Genomic DNA, 15419 nt, shown 5'->3' on the forward strand with positions numbered 1-15419 from the left:
TCATTTGGTTCATCCATTCCAATATGTATTTCTTCTTCCTTCAGATCAAAATGATTAGACTAAGCTCTTTCATTTGACACCATTAAGAAGGGAGATAGATCTAAATAAGATGTGCAACGCACATAGGGATGGACAATGAATATTAAATCTGGAGGAGAGTGAGAAGAAGCCGAATGAAGATGAGATCCAAATGAAATTAAAACTCACACGGTGCACGAAGACACGCCCAAGATCAAATCTGAAGCTCCTTCTCCTTCATTCTTCACTATAGTGATGGAAAAGGCATTGCAAGGTGGCCAGAGGAGGGTTGAATATGACGTTGCAAAGTAGAGGAGTTTCCCATTATCATAAAACCAATATTAAATTATTAAAAAAATTATCAAACCAACTCTTTAACATGTCAAGTTTAACAAGCCTACGAGACTATTTTGAATACGTCTACTGAAATTTTGGTACAAATATGAAAATTTATTAAAAACACGTCTACTGAAATGTGATAATAGGAAGTACATTGATAGAACATGACCAAATTAGAAAAAGGAAGAATGATACTTTAATGGGTTTTTTCTTATCTACACACGTGGCAACAGACTAGTGGAAGGAGGGGAAGTCGAGGTTTTTGAAGGAAGTAAAACCGCCGTCGACAACGAGATTATGACCGGTGATGTATTTTGAATCATCAGAAGCCAAAAACAAAGCCGCTTTCGCCACGTCAACCTCCTCGCAAATTGCGCCCTTAAGAACACCAAGCCCATTTATTATTCCAACAATCTCTTCCTTACTAAACCCTTTGTACATTTCTCCTATCCCCTTCACCGCCATTGCCGTCGCTACCGGTGCCGGCGATATGCAATTCACTCGTACACCGCTACGGCACAGCTCCGTCGCCGCCGACCTCACTATCCCTGGAATTGCGTGTTTGGATATAGAATAGGGATGTGGGCCTAACCCACCCATGAGACCACTCATGCTTGATGTGCATAGGATGGACCCGGACCCAGCTGGGACCATCACTCGAGCTGCGTGTTTTATTCCGGCTACGACTCCACGGACGTTGACACTCATTACTCGGTCGAAGTCGGCTAGGTCTAGCTCGGCTATGCTGGGTGGCAGTGCCGGTCCGGTGATTCCGGCGTTGTTGTACATTATGTCTAGTTTTCCGTGGTGGGTCACCGCGAAGTTTACTGCGGCCGCAACTTCAGACTCCAGTGCCACGTCGCATTGTACGAATTTCGCTGTGGGGCCTAGTTGTTCCGCCACTTGTGGGCCTAATGTGTTGTCTATATCGGCAATTATCACATGGGCCCCTTGTTCCACGAACTCTTGGGCTGTGGCTTGGCCCAGCCCATTTGCTGCTCCGGTTATTAAAGCCACCTTGCCTTCAAGCCTGATTCCAACCGGGATAAATTAAATGCAATGACTGTCAAATTTAGAATAATCATTGAGTAGCAATATTTTTAAAAAATTGTAAATATAACAAAATCTATATAGAATTCTATCATTGATAGACTTTTATGGTTTATCAGTGATAGACCAACATTTGTTACATGGTCTATCATCGATAGACTCCTATCATTGATAGATTTTGACAGATTTTACTTTATTTGCAAATTTTTTAAAATGTTGTTATATACTTCATTATTTTAAATATAATTGTTATATTTGCAACTATCTCTTAATAAAAATAATTAATTAAGAAACAATAATAACCCTTTCTTTTAGACAATAATGTATTAAATCTCCATTGACATGAGAGATATATTTTCTATTATATCTCAGTAAAATTCATCAAACATACAAAATAAATTAGAATGGTTTTTAATGTAAATATAACGTAAAATAATAACCGTGTAGGTTTATTTAAAACTGTAAAATCTTTATTTATTAATTTAATTTTTCTTCTATTTTCAATATTGAAATTTTGGTTTAGGTTATGATTATAACTCGACCAAGAGTAAATAACAAATTTAAAACATCTCAAAGAGAGAGAAAAACTAATTTTAAAAACTTGAAAGAAATTTGAAAATACAATACTTGCTAGTCTAAATTTAAACTAATCTTTGGTTCAAGGGTTTAAGTCTCCAACGTTTTAAAATAACTTATATACTTGTTCACGAGAAATTTCTAGAGAAATTTGATTCGTGAAGTTGAACTTGGTTGATCTTTTATTTATGTTGATTTGATGTGATGTAATTCGATCTCTAGTATTTAATTCTTTTATTCTCTCTCAATTGAATGTCTACGCTTGATTTGAGGAAGCAGAGTACATGATCAATCGACTTCAAGAGTTATGGAGGCTTCTGGCTTTTGAGAGAATCCTCTCTAAACCTTTTGGAGTCGAAAATTTTCAACCTTTACAAATGAAGAAACTCCTTTATTTGTAAAGTTCTCCGGTGGACTTTATGAATTTGGGCCTAGTTGGTCCATTAACCAAACTCATGGGCTTAACCACATGGATTTGGATCATATTTAGCATTTGGACTAAATTAATTTTTTTTTTGGGTTTGATTGAACTTTAGCCTAAGTCAATAATATGTAATTGGATCAAAATAATTAACTTGATCCAATGGTCATAATGAAAACATGTGTCATCATCAGAATTAGCCAATTTATGTCTTTAATTTTAATATGGGATACAAGTCAATTTTTTAATTAGTCTCAAATTCAATTATATGTAATTTTTATCATTAATTTAGTAAATGATGTGACAATTGGTTATTAGTCCAAAATTTCTTATTCAACAAATGTCCCTTCTCGAGATTTATGTGGGTGAATGAATCTTGAAAAAGATAAAGTTAAATTAGAATACGAGCATTTTTTGGGAGAGAAAAAAGATGCTAGTCAGGACTGGTTAATAGATGTTTGGGTTTCTCTGACCAAGGAATAGAGAACAAATCAAGCCCGAGGCAATGAAATTGCAGTCATTTATTTGATGTTGTTTTGCTCAATTTGAAATATCAAATTAATCAAACTATGAATTTAGTATATGAGTTTGATTTAAACTTGAAATAAAGATTAGAATATGACCAAACCTTAATTTGAGAAAAATTTCAAGGTTTTATCCTCAATTTAATTTGATTTGAAAATAAAAATTTAAAATTTATTTTTTTGGGATAAAAATTGCAACTAACCAAATTTTAATTTGAGAAGTTTCTACCTAAGTTGTTTTAAGGATGCACAAGAATTTGGAATCACCCATTTTAATTTTAAGATAAAATGACCAATTTTAATTTTGAGATAAATAGGAGACCTCAATTTTAGAATAAAAAGTTAGATTTATATCTCCAATTTAAATTTGAGATAAAAATGGAGGATGAATATGCAAGTTAATTTGACTTGAATTTTGAACCCAAATTTTAATTTTAAAATTGAGGGTAAAATCTAAATTTTGAAATATTTAAATATGTTTAATTATCTCAAAATGTGAAATTAGAGATTTATCACAAAATAAAATAACATAAGATAATTGAATTTTAATTTAATTTTATTATTTAAAAATATTAAAATCATTTCAAATCCTATTGGAAATTGAACCTACTGGCTTTATAAATAGACTCATTGATCATTGTTTTCTCATCAAGCAGAACAAAAGTAAGAAAAAAAAATCTTTTCTCCCCTTTCTCTCTCTTTTTTTTTCTCTTCTTTTCTAACTTTTCTTTTTAACTTTCTGTCCTTTTTTGAAAGTCTTTTTGTAGGAACTAGAGTTGACGCACTTATTTTTGCTTCCAAATGTAATTTTAAAAGGTGAGATTTTTTTCTTCTTTTTTTTCTCTTCATTTTTTTTTTGCAATCATTTGCAGGTGTGACTTCGTCATCAGCAATCCAAATTTAACTAAGGTCGATCGAACGTTTTCCATTAGATCCAACATCTAGTAGGAACAATCGGACATCTTCGCTCTGCTTTACCATTAGCGATCCAACTTCTACTAAGAACGATTGAGCATTTGCCGTTAGATCCAACTTCTAGTAAGAACGATTAGGCATTTTCACTATGCTTCTTAGCTTGTTGGTTTCTTGGTTTTGTTCATGATAGACTATGTAACTCTATCATGACATTCCTATATGTCCTACTACATCACATTTTTTTTATATCATCTCGATTTGATCCATATAGACCAAGTTCGCTGAAATTTCATGATACTTTGTTTTACATATTCTCTTTTTCAAGACCATGTCATCAGCACTAACTTGCTTCTGATTATCTTTCTTTTGCAGAATGATGGTTTACTTCACAGAACGATTATTGTCTTGAAACCAACACCTTGTAATAATTTCTTATAGAAATCAACCAAAAGAAGATGGACTTAATCTCCTTATGGAGAAGCCATCGGTTGGCCCTTTTGCAGATCATTGGCCAAGCTTAGACAACAACTTGTTTCTTCCCAAATTATCTATGGAGATACTTTTATCTTAGGAAAAAATACATGGGTCAATCCGCTATCCATGATGAGGCTCCTAATTCCAAACGAGTTTTCACTCTTGAACATCGTCTAATTAAAGGCCAAACATGTTGGGACGTTGTGACTAAGGTCTCGGGAGAGTTCTATTTTACTGATTTCTATTAGGAGTGGCTAGAGCTTTGTAGTTGGTCGAAATACGCGACTTCTCTACAATGCTCGTTTATATGGCACTGTAACATCTTCTTTGTACACCTATAGCGATGTTCGAGCATTTTGTGAAGCTTGGTGTCCTTCGATTAATACTCTTCATACTATGGCAGACAAATTATCCATTTCTTTGTAAAGAGTTAACTTCTTCGCGAGATATGATGAACTGTCTTCTGCTGACATGTCAATATATTTTCCATGCGTATTATTCAACAGTTTGTATGTAGAGGAATGATTGAGCGACTCTCAAGTGACTATTAGCTCTTGGATTTCATTTTGGTACCTTGGATCTAGAAGCTATGATAAGCCAATCACACGAAAGCAAAAGAAGGCGTCACACTTTAAATTTATCCAAAACCCTGATGGTTTAAAGATCAGGTCTCAAGCATGGTCATCTAGAGAAAACATATTATTTGCAGAACTTGGAATAAGGGATGTAGAGAAAACATGCTATTTACAGAACTTGGAATAAGGGATGATCTGAAGGATGCAACGTATTTAGCTGCCTTCTTATCTTGTTGGTTGTGTCTTCGCGTGTTTCCGCACAAGGGATCATTTCTTCGCCATTGAGTACTTAGAATTGCAAATTTAATGGTTGATGAAGCTATCTATAGTCTTGCAAGTCCCAGTTTTGGCCAACATATATCATGGGCTAGGTTTGATAACCAAAGCTTCAAATCCAATAGGACGCATGAGACTTTCACTTTCCTATGCATTATGAACAGAACTACTAAGTGTGCCAATTTTTTCACAAGAGATTTCTTGAGAAATTTGATTTGTGGAGTTGAACTTGGTTGATGTTGTATTTATGTTGATTTGATACAATGTGATTCGATCTTTAGTACTTAATCCTTTGATTCTCTCTCAGTTAGATGTCTATGCTTAATTTGAGGAAGCAAAACACGTGATGTTCTTGAAGTTGGAGTTTTAGAAGAAAACTTGTATCTTCAAAGGAATTTCAATCTTGGGGATGGTCGATCAACTTCAGTAGTTATGAAGTCTTCTAGCTATTGAGAGAATTCTCTAAGATGTCAAAAATTTACAACCTCTATAAACGAAGAAACTCCTCTATTTATAGAGTTCTCTAATAGGCTTTTATGGATTAGGACCTAATTGGTCCATGGAAGAGGCTCATAGGTTCAACCGCATGAATTTGGATCATATTTAGCATTTGGACTAAATTGAGCTCTTTTTTTTTTTTCTTAATTGAACTTTAGCTCAAGTCAATAATATTTAATTTGACCAAAAAAATTAACTTGATCCAACGGTCGTAATGAAAACATGTGGTATCATCAGAAATTGTCAATTTATTTTTTCAATTTTAATTTGGGACACATGCCAATTTTATAATTAATCCCTAATCTAATTATATGTAATTTTTAAAATTAATTTTGTAAATAATGTGACAATTTGTGATTTGTTCAAAATTTCTTATTCAACGATAGTATTTCATGTATGGATGGATTTAAGCCTTTATAATTATATCTCTATCTTAAAAGTTATTTTTTTCAAAGTTGTTAATACATTGGAGCTTTTGTTCATTTGAACGCTGAGATTTCAAAGAATAGTATTACTCTATCAGAGAGTTATTATTATTACTATTAAATGGTAAGAGCTAGAAGTAATGAATTATTATTAAAAAGAAATGTGATAATAAATATAGGAATAGGGACTTTTTTGTTTGTTTTTTTAGAAGATGAAATAGGACTCATTTTCATGGTTATAATTAACTTCCTATTACATTAAGCAGAAAAAGAAAGTGTGACAGAAAAGACAGCTGCCGAGAAAGCGAAGGGGGTGGGTGTCGCCACTTATGCTTCCTTTCTGCTAAATTTATTAGATTAATTGACTTATTTTCTTAAATCAACATTTTGGTTTTTATATATTTTAAATTTATTCAATTTTAGTTAAGGTATACAACTTTTCAATCTTAATTAATATTTTATCTATTCAACTATACTCAAATTAAAGCTTTTATAACTAAAGAGAGGATGTTTTCCTTTTAATTAAAAGAAATTTTCTTACTAAGCAATGGGGGTTGATCTTTCTATATAAAAATTATTATGTGTACCTAAAAATATATAGCTGTTTAAAATGCATAACCTTAATAAATGCAACCTCACTATAGTTTTTAAAATTAGTTACAGCTATAGCCAAAGACGAAAGGTTATTCAAAATTTTGTTCCAACTAACTCATAATGTTTACCAAACCTTTTTACTCATTTACTTTTGAGAAGAAGAAAAAGAAATGTTAGTGAAGTCATTGATTATTTGGATAATATATATATTTTTAAGAATAAGAATTCTTTCAAAATGTGTTTTGGATAATATATGTTTTCAAAAAGGGAAAGAAAAAAAAAAGTTCATATTATTCAAAGTGACTTGCTTTTTGCATAAATAAAAGACCCCCCCTCCCATGGTCGTGACTTTATAAATGGTACTTATTCTATCATCTACACTCATACTACTTTGGTTTGGTTAAAGTACTGTTTTAAATATATTTTTGTAGTTTGTTTAATTTTAATATTAAATACAATTTTAATCTTGTAATATATAAAAGAAAAAAGTTAAATTTAGTTTCTACTATTTGCTATTATTTACTTTTTAAAAAAAGGTATTTGTTGAAACATTTTTCACTGCAAAATTTAAATTATGAATAAATATGAATAAAAATTTAATTTGAGAGATTACTAAAAATATAGGGCTAAAATTAAAGTTTTGAAGGTACTAATATAAGTAAAAGAGTGTTGAAATTTAAAAAGAGGACAAATAGGCTAAAAAAAGGACAGATTTTTAGAATTGAGTCTAAAGACTGTGTCCCACATATATATGGACACTGGACTCACATTTGTGTCTTCCCTTTTAAGGAGTAATCATTTGTCTTTATGTTTTGTCTTTTACAAAAAACAATTTTAATCATTTTAAAATATATATATATATATATAATTATACAAGATTAATAATACTCAACTTTCAAATAAAATTTCCCTTCCCTTCCCTTCCCTTCCCTTTAAGCCTTTAAGAGCTTCGTTTTAAAATTTGTCTTAAAAATGGAATTTTAGATCATATGACTACTAAATACATATGATAAATCTTAAAATTTAAAAATATTAATCATACAAAATATTCTAACTAAATCAAATCAATTTCAAATATGCTATTACACTCTAACGCCTTCATTTTAAAATCTATCCCACGAATAATCAAGAGTTTTTTTAAAAAATATAACAAAATATTTACACTATATAACAATTCCAAAAACCGAAAAAGCTTGTAATGGAAAATACAAAAAATGCTCCATATTGTCAACAATGTGACTAATGTATTTGTTACACAATCGTTTAGAGTTAAAGCCAAATCTAAACGATTTAGTTTTTCAATTTTATAGTTTAATTTAGTTACAGATTTATTTTTTCAATTATATCTTTTAATTTGGCTATACCATAGCCTCTCAAATCTATCCGATTTTTTTTTTCAAAGTTTGATGCATGATTCTTTAGATTTGGCTAAACGAAAATTTTCAAACATGATCGATTTTGTTAAACAAAAAATTTCAAGCAAGTTTAGATTTGACTTTGGTATTTATTTTTTTACAAGATCGTTTAGATTTGACTTTTCAATTCTTTATACACCATCTTTTAGATTTGATTATCCAAATCTAAACTACGGGAAAAAAAGAAAAAATAGGAGGAAAATAAGGAAGACGATGGAAAGAAATCACACAAAAAAAAAAGCAAGAAAACGATAGAAAAAAATCGCAGAATGAAAAAGAAAAAAAGAAAGATAAATCTGAAATATTTAAAAAGAGACTCATTCTTATGTTGTTCGGTTATATTTATGAAAATTTAGCAAAAATAAATTTATTTATTCAAAATAACATGAATTTTACGATGTTCTTTAGGAAAACTAGGAAGATAAGTAGTCGGTTGAAATTGATTATTTAAAAGGCCAGATCATAGCTTTGTAAAATAGAATAAAGCATAACAACTATATGTTAATTTTTAATATTGTCACAACTACATCCGTTTTGGTAACTTTTTAAAATCAAAACATATATATATATATTTCCAATCTATGAAGTGTACCTAAAATTATAGGAGTATTCCATCTTTAAAATAAAAGTGAAAACATAACATTTGATTTTGATTTTTCTTTTTTAATTTCTGAAAATTAAATTAGTTTTTAATTTTTAAATTTTCAGATTTGTTCTTCATTTTTCGTCATTTCCTACAAATGGTCAATTTTAAATTGAAAAAAAAAACACACACACACACATTCAAGAACTGAAAGGTGAACAACAGGCCAGAAGGTTTAGTTCTTATTATTATTATTATCATAATTATTTAAAAAGAAAAAGAAAAAAAAAGAAATGATTAAAATTTGAAAACGGCCGATCACGAAAGTAAAGGCATGAGAATCTTGCTTCCTAATTATATGGTAAAACAACAAAAATCACATAAATCCAAAATAATGCAGAAAGGATGCAACATCAAAACCTCCCTCTTGCTTCCATTCCTTTTTTTTCTTTTTAATGAACAAAATAAACAGAATTCATTCACGAAAGCTAAAACGAAAATATCAAAATTGAAGAAGAAATAATCGAAATTCATACCTTCTCCGATGACTGGAAACTGCAGAAAACGACCTGAAACTCCCTCTAAGAAGACCATTGCCGAGCATCTCAATCTCTCTAAAGAGAAAAAAAACAATCGAAAATCAACGGTCAAGATCGTTTTCAAGACAGAGAAGTTAAAAGAAGAAAAAAAAAGGAAAAAAAGAAAAAAAGAAAAAAGAAGAATGGGATCAATGGGCATAATTAACGAATGAATTAATTAGAGAGTTTAATTAAAAGGAACCTGGTGAAGGATCGGAGCAGGAGGAGGGCGAAGGGATGGGGGGAGTAAAGAAGAGGGGGTGGTTTGGGTGGGGAATGTGGGAGCTGCCAAAATTGAAGAGATGAATTAATTAAGAAGAAAAATTGGAGAATTATTTAAGGGGAAAAGGAAGGCCGAAGATTTAATTTTATTTGAGGGGAGATGGAGTTGTAATGAACACGCATTTTCATGCAACGATCACAGATCAGAAAAGTGAACGCACCCAAAATTGAATTTCAAGTGAACAACCCATAACATAGGGTTGGGTTTTACATATACCATCTCACCTCTCTCTATTTAATCACACACATCTTACCCATTTTTTCTTTTCTTTTCTTTTCTTTTCTTTAAATAATGCCTTCATTTATATTTTATATAAATCATATGCTTAATCTCAATCTTCTTCTTCTTCTTTTTTTTTTTTTTCCTTTTAAATTCAACTTACCTCAAAGTAATTTACATGAACTTACTGTGATTAATAAATCATGGAGGCTCTTCCTGATAATTAGTTCCACTCACTCTTTAAACTCTACTATAGAGGTTCTCTTAAGCTCACACTAAGCACTTTTCATGGTTAGACTTCTCTTATCTTTTGAGCTCCAGTGAGCTTAACTAAATCTAACCATTCAAAAGTTTTGTTCTTAAATGTTAACCTTCAATTATTCCTTATCCGACCTCATGCAATTGTTTTACTCAACAAATAGCATTTTTTTTTTTTTTTTTTTTTTTTTTTTTGTTTATTGATATTTTTGTTTCTAACTTTTGGAATTTCCATTTGTTTCCTTTAGGCAACAAACTGTTAACCTTCTTTTTTTTTTTTTTTTTTTTTTTTTTTTTTTTTATCCTTTTAACTTTTTATTTTTATTTCAACTTATTCATAAATTTCAATACGTTACGATTTTACTTCTGTGATTTAAATTTTTGTTCTAATTTGGTTTCCAAAATTTCAATATTTATATTTTTAACTTTGATTTTTTATTACATTTGTTCGGTTTTACTTATTAGCATTAATGTTTTTAAATAATTTAAACTAACTCTAAGTTAAATTTGATTTTAACAGTGATGAAAGTATTGTAACTTACATGTATTTATTGTAATTCCTTTGAATTGACTGACATAAATTATGAGTATTTAAGAAAAAATCTAGTTATAAATATTAATGTTAAAAGTTAAACATCAAATTAAAACAAAATTCATCATAACACTTACAATAAAAATACAGATACTGTCGGATAACAATTTTATTTTCGAAACAGTATTTATAACTTCAGACTTTACATCTTTTGTTATACATCAATAGTTTAGAAAAACGAACCAAAATTTTAAAACTAAAAAGACTAAGATGTCATCTCTTATATTTATGATGCATACCGTGGTAAAAGTATAAGTACGAGAGAAAATAAGTTTACTTTCTAAAAGCTAAAAACAAAAATTAAAATGATTAGGTTTTATTGGGCAAATATTTTAATTTATTATTATTATTTTTCCTATCTTTATATTTTTTTTTAAAAAAGCAAAAACCATATATGTTTGATAAATTGATTTTGTTGGGTGTTTCTTAAAAACAAAATTTTTGTTGTTGAAAAAAAGAATATATATATATATATATATATATATATATATATATATATATATATATATATATATTTTCATTTATGAATATGGTTGGTTAATTTAAAAAGAAAATATCCAAGGAAAGAAAAAATAAAAATATAAAAGTGAGAAAAAAGAAAAAGAAAAAGAAAAAGAAAAAGAAAAAGAAATGAAAAAAAAGGGAAATAGAAGTAGATGGAATTGTAGGTAGAATAAATTAAAGAGGGAGAACGAGAGTAGAGTAAAAATTGAATAATATGATAGGTGGATGTGGATCCGGAGTTAATAATATAAAAAATGGGTGAGTACGCTGAAAAGGCAGTTTTTTTTTTTTTTTTTTTTTTTTTTTTTTTTTTTTTTTAATTTCATTTTATGGGAAACTTTAAAGAGACGAAAAATGAGAAAATGTGGGAGGGGATATTAATAAAGACAAAATATTTATTTAATTATAAAGTATATGTGTACGTACAAAATTTTAATGTTTCCAAAACCTGCCTCAATTTCAGGAGAAAATCCCCCATTTATAACATTTTTTGACCCATTAAATTATTATCTATTTTCTCAACTTCCGGAATCCTCACTCTCTCTCTCTCTCTCTCTCTCTCTCTCTCCTTTTCTTTTTCTTTCTTTCTCTTTCTAAAAAGAATCCACTTTTTAGACCATTTTTGTATCCGTAAAAAGTATTAGTTGTAAAAATGCAACCTAATTTATGTTGCTGTTTAAATTGGAACCTCAAATGTATTAAATTTGAAGTTACACATATTTGATCGTTTTGGAACCTACCAATATTGCTGAAGATGCACAAAATATGTGAGATTAGACTAAACATTTATATCCATCATTTTTTAAGTAATTAGAAAACTCTATATTTGGAGTGTAACACACCAACCAATTCTTAATTTACTCTACAATATTGCAAATATGTGTGTATATATATATATGTATGTATGTATATAGTGTGTGTGATGGATGGATGGATGGATGGATGGATGGATAATATAAAATGAACGAAAGGGGTGTTAATAATTAGATATATGTTGGGAGACAAAAAGGTTAGGAAGCTACTATTATAAGCATAAAATAATGAATAATTATATGAAAAAGAGGTTGGACATGTTTCATGAAGTTACAGATAAACACCAGCTGTACCACAGTTACCTTCAATATTCATATCAATAAATATTATCATATGCTCATCTTTATATATAAATTATAGATTCCCATGCAATCATCTTTTTTTCTTTATTTTTCTTTTCCCCAACCCACCATTTTCCTTTCTTTCTTTCCTTTTTCTTAACATAATTTTAATCTATTTTTCAACAATTGGGGAGTGATTCATCGCTAAATTTACTTGTCATGTAATTCCTACTTTTCGATGGTTGACTCAAGCACTCTCATGATTAATGTTTACCTTAGTCAAAATTTAGTTTTGCAAACTTTTATTTTATTTGAAATTATTGAGTTCACGAGGATTGTTATAAAATCGTTCCTTTTCAAAGTTAAAATTATTGCAAGTTAAATTACAACATTTATGTAATTTTAGAGTAAAGAGAATGATGAAAGAAAGTGTTTCAAATTGGTACACTCTAAAGTAAAAACAATGAAGAAATTTTTTGATTCTTATTCTTGCGAGAATTTAAGAGGAAAATCAAGCACAAAACCAACTCAGATGGTCATTAATATATACTTGAATATGTTATACTTAAAAGGAAAAAAAAAAGCCTTTTCTCTCCTTCACCGCTAAATTTAAATGTTAAATTTTGGTTAGGTGTCACTTGCAACTCTAAGAAAAAAAAAAAAAAATCATTTATGTTCTACAACTTTAAAATAATTAGTTTAAAAACAAAATGCTACGAAAAGCAAATTGTTGGGCTAAAAGGCTAAAACTACTGTGCAAAAACATTAGTAGTCACACATTTCATTATTTAAACATCATTTACATAGCTGACATGACAACTCAGTATAAAAATTGATTTTATATATAAATGATTGTAATGATATCTTTTTGGAAGATCATAAAATAGTTGATTAATATATGGTTGTAAAGAATATCATGTATTTTAATTTCTTTTTTTTTAATTTTTGCATTTTAGCTGTCACAGCAATTTATAGTCTTTATTTTTAACCCATAAAGAATATAATTGTAAAACCAACTTCAAAATTCAATAGTACTTTTTAAAACAAATTTGAAATATATTCATAGAGTAAAAAAGAAACTTTATAAGCGTAGAAACATATATAATAAACTTAAATATAAATATTTATTTATGGATAATTATTTAGTCAAGCTTTGTTGTTGAATGTGTGTTGGGAATCCCATTTTGTTGGGTGTAGTCAATTACATATAAGAGATGAAGTAGTATCCTTATTCTTTTTGCTTTTTGGTTGAGGGGATTGGTCATTCAACAACTAACCATTCCTATATATATTACACAATAATATTTCATGTTCATGGTCCCCCCTCCCCTTCCTAATTCTTTTGATCCTTCACTCATAAAGCTTTGCTTTTCTTTTTCAGAATTACATGTTTTGTCACTTTTCATTTATATATCAAACAGATTCCCCATTCATCCCCTCCCCCTCTTCCCTTTCTTTTCCTTCCCCTCATATATATATATATATTACATTGTCACACTCCTCAAGTTATCCTTCTCTTCACATATAATTTAATTTTCCTTTTCAAATCATTCATCACTTATTTAGTTAATAAATCTCTGGTTACACTACAAATACATTTATTACAACCCATTAAGCTTTAGTTTTTTTTTTATTTTATTTTTATGACTATTGTCTTGAAAATTCTGGTTTTGTGTGTGTCTACTTATCCTGTAATTCTCTATTCTAAATAGTAAGATACTAATTATTCAATAATATTCACGTAAAATTAACATATCGTAGTAATGTTTTAGGTTTTTGTTTTATTAAATTCTAGCCACTACAATTTTGTTCAATCTTTATCTCCGTCAAACGACTGTCAACAGAGAAAGATTCATGCATAGATAAAGCCACACCACACCACTCAGATCTCTTGTGTCTATATAAATCTACCTTCTCCACCTCAAATTCACACCATTTAGATCCATCAATTCGTTTGCGACAATAGTTTTTGCTCACTCCATCACAAACTTAGATTTACCGCTAGTTTTCGAATCTGCCATTCGACACCTAGATCTGGTCAATCTAGTTCACCAACTAACCCCTGTCTCCTAGCACTATCGATGTCGCCCACTACGTACATGTTGTCATGTAAAGACTCGTCGTTCATCTCAAACTCCTTCCCTAACATCCTCTCTAGCCAAAGGAAGAGATATGAAGCCAACACATGCTCTCTCTTATTACAACATATACTGACCATCTAAACTTAACTAACCTACATGGATGCTACTCTATAAGGTTTTATAAAATTACCTTGGCTTAACACAATAGAAAACTTATATATTTGTATAAATAGTACTTAAAAATAAAATTTAATAAAAAATATTTAGTACAACACAACTGTAACAAACTCTTACATACGATACTCTAACTCTAACAATCGGTACATATAAGTACACTGCGAGCTACTGTTGGCAGATTTATTATGTGTGTATAGTTGTTCTTTCTCTTCGCGGATTGCATGCGAGATTGAGTACACAAATTGATTCTGCGCCTCTCATTCGCTTATTTATAAGTTCATTCATTTATTATTTAAGGATATGTTTCTGCGACTTGCAATGTAAAGGAGCTAAGTTATGCAGTAAAAATGCTAACTTTGCCTTTAGGCGAGGACCAGGATATAAAAAGTATACTTCCTATCGCCAAACGTTGACGTTTCTTCTAATTTTGTGTTGATTACAAGTTTTCCTCTCGCTTGTCCAAGAGCGAAGCGAGAGGTTTTCTGAGTAAGCCAAGGTCGAACACAGAGAATTTCTATCAAACTTAGCTATAAAGTCTACTTCTAATTCCATGCAATGTGAATTCTATACACTATAAAAGTAAAACTATACTAATCCAATATTGACATTGAGGATTATTCTATAGAGGGGAAATGGAATTGAATGACTATGGATTGTAAACTAACTTGCATTAAGAAAGATGTAGGAAAGTCTCCTCATTGTACGCGATTTAAGCCATGCCAGATGGAGTTTGATGCGATATATATAGATCATTTAACCATATTATATTTAAGGCGAGCAACCTCTCGACACCTAAGCAACACACTTATCTCCTTTCGGAACACAAATGGTAAAGATAAATCAAGCGATATATATCTAGGCTTCGTTATTTTTACGTTTCACATTTTCCTTACTATTTAAAACGAGCAACCTCTCTGCGCTTAAATACCACACTTGTTCTAATCTTCAAC

General features: G+C 29.9%; 1 protein-coding gene across 1 annotated transcript; it reads right to left on the reverse strand.

Annotated features, from left to right (window-relative positions):
• Window positions 1–396: 396 nt before the first annotated feature.
• On the reverse strand, window positions 397–9794 carry LOC103491733 (short-chain dehydrogenase reductase 2a-like). Its single transcript, XM_008451795.3, has 3 exons — window positions 9464–9794; window positions 9220–9297; window positions 397–1387 (listed from the first exon to the last, which is right to left on the reverse strand). The coding sequence occupies exons 2-3, from the start codon at window positions 9285–9287 to the stop codon at window positions 592–594; spliced, it is 864 nt and encodes a 287-aa protein (XP_008450017.2). The 5' UTR covers window positions 9288–9297; window positions 9464–9794; the 3' UTR covers window positions 397–591.
• Window positions 9795–15419: the final 5625 nt, after the last annotated feature.

The sequence above is a fragment of the Cucumis melo genome, chromosome 6 (assembly GCF_025177605.1).
Source record: "Cucumis melo cultivar AY chromosome 6, USDA_Cmelo_AY_1.0, whole genome shotgun sequence".
In the NCBI taxonomy this organism is placed as follows: Eukaryota; Viridiplantae; Streptophyta; class Magnoliopsida; order Cucurbitales; family Cucurbitaceae; genus Cucumis; species Cucumis melo.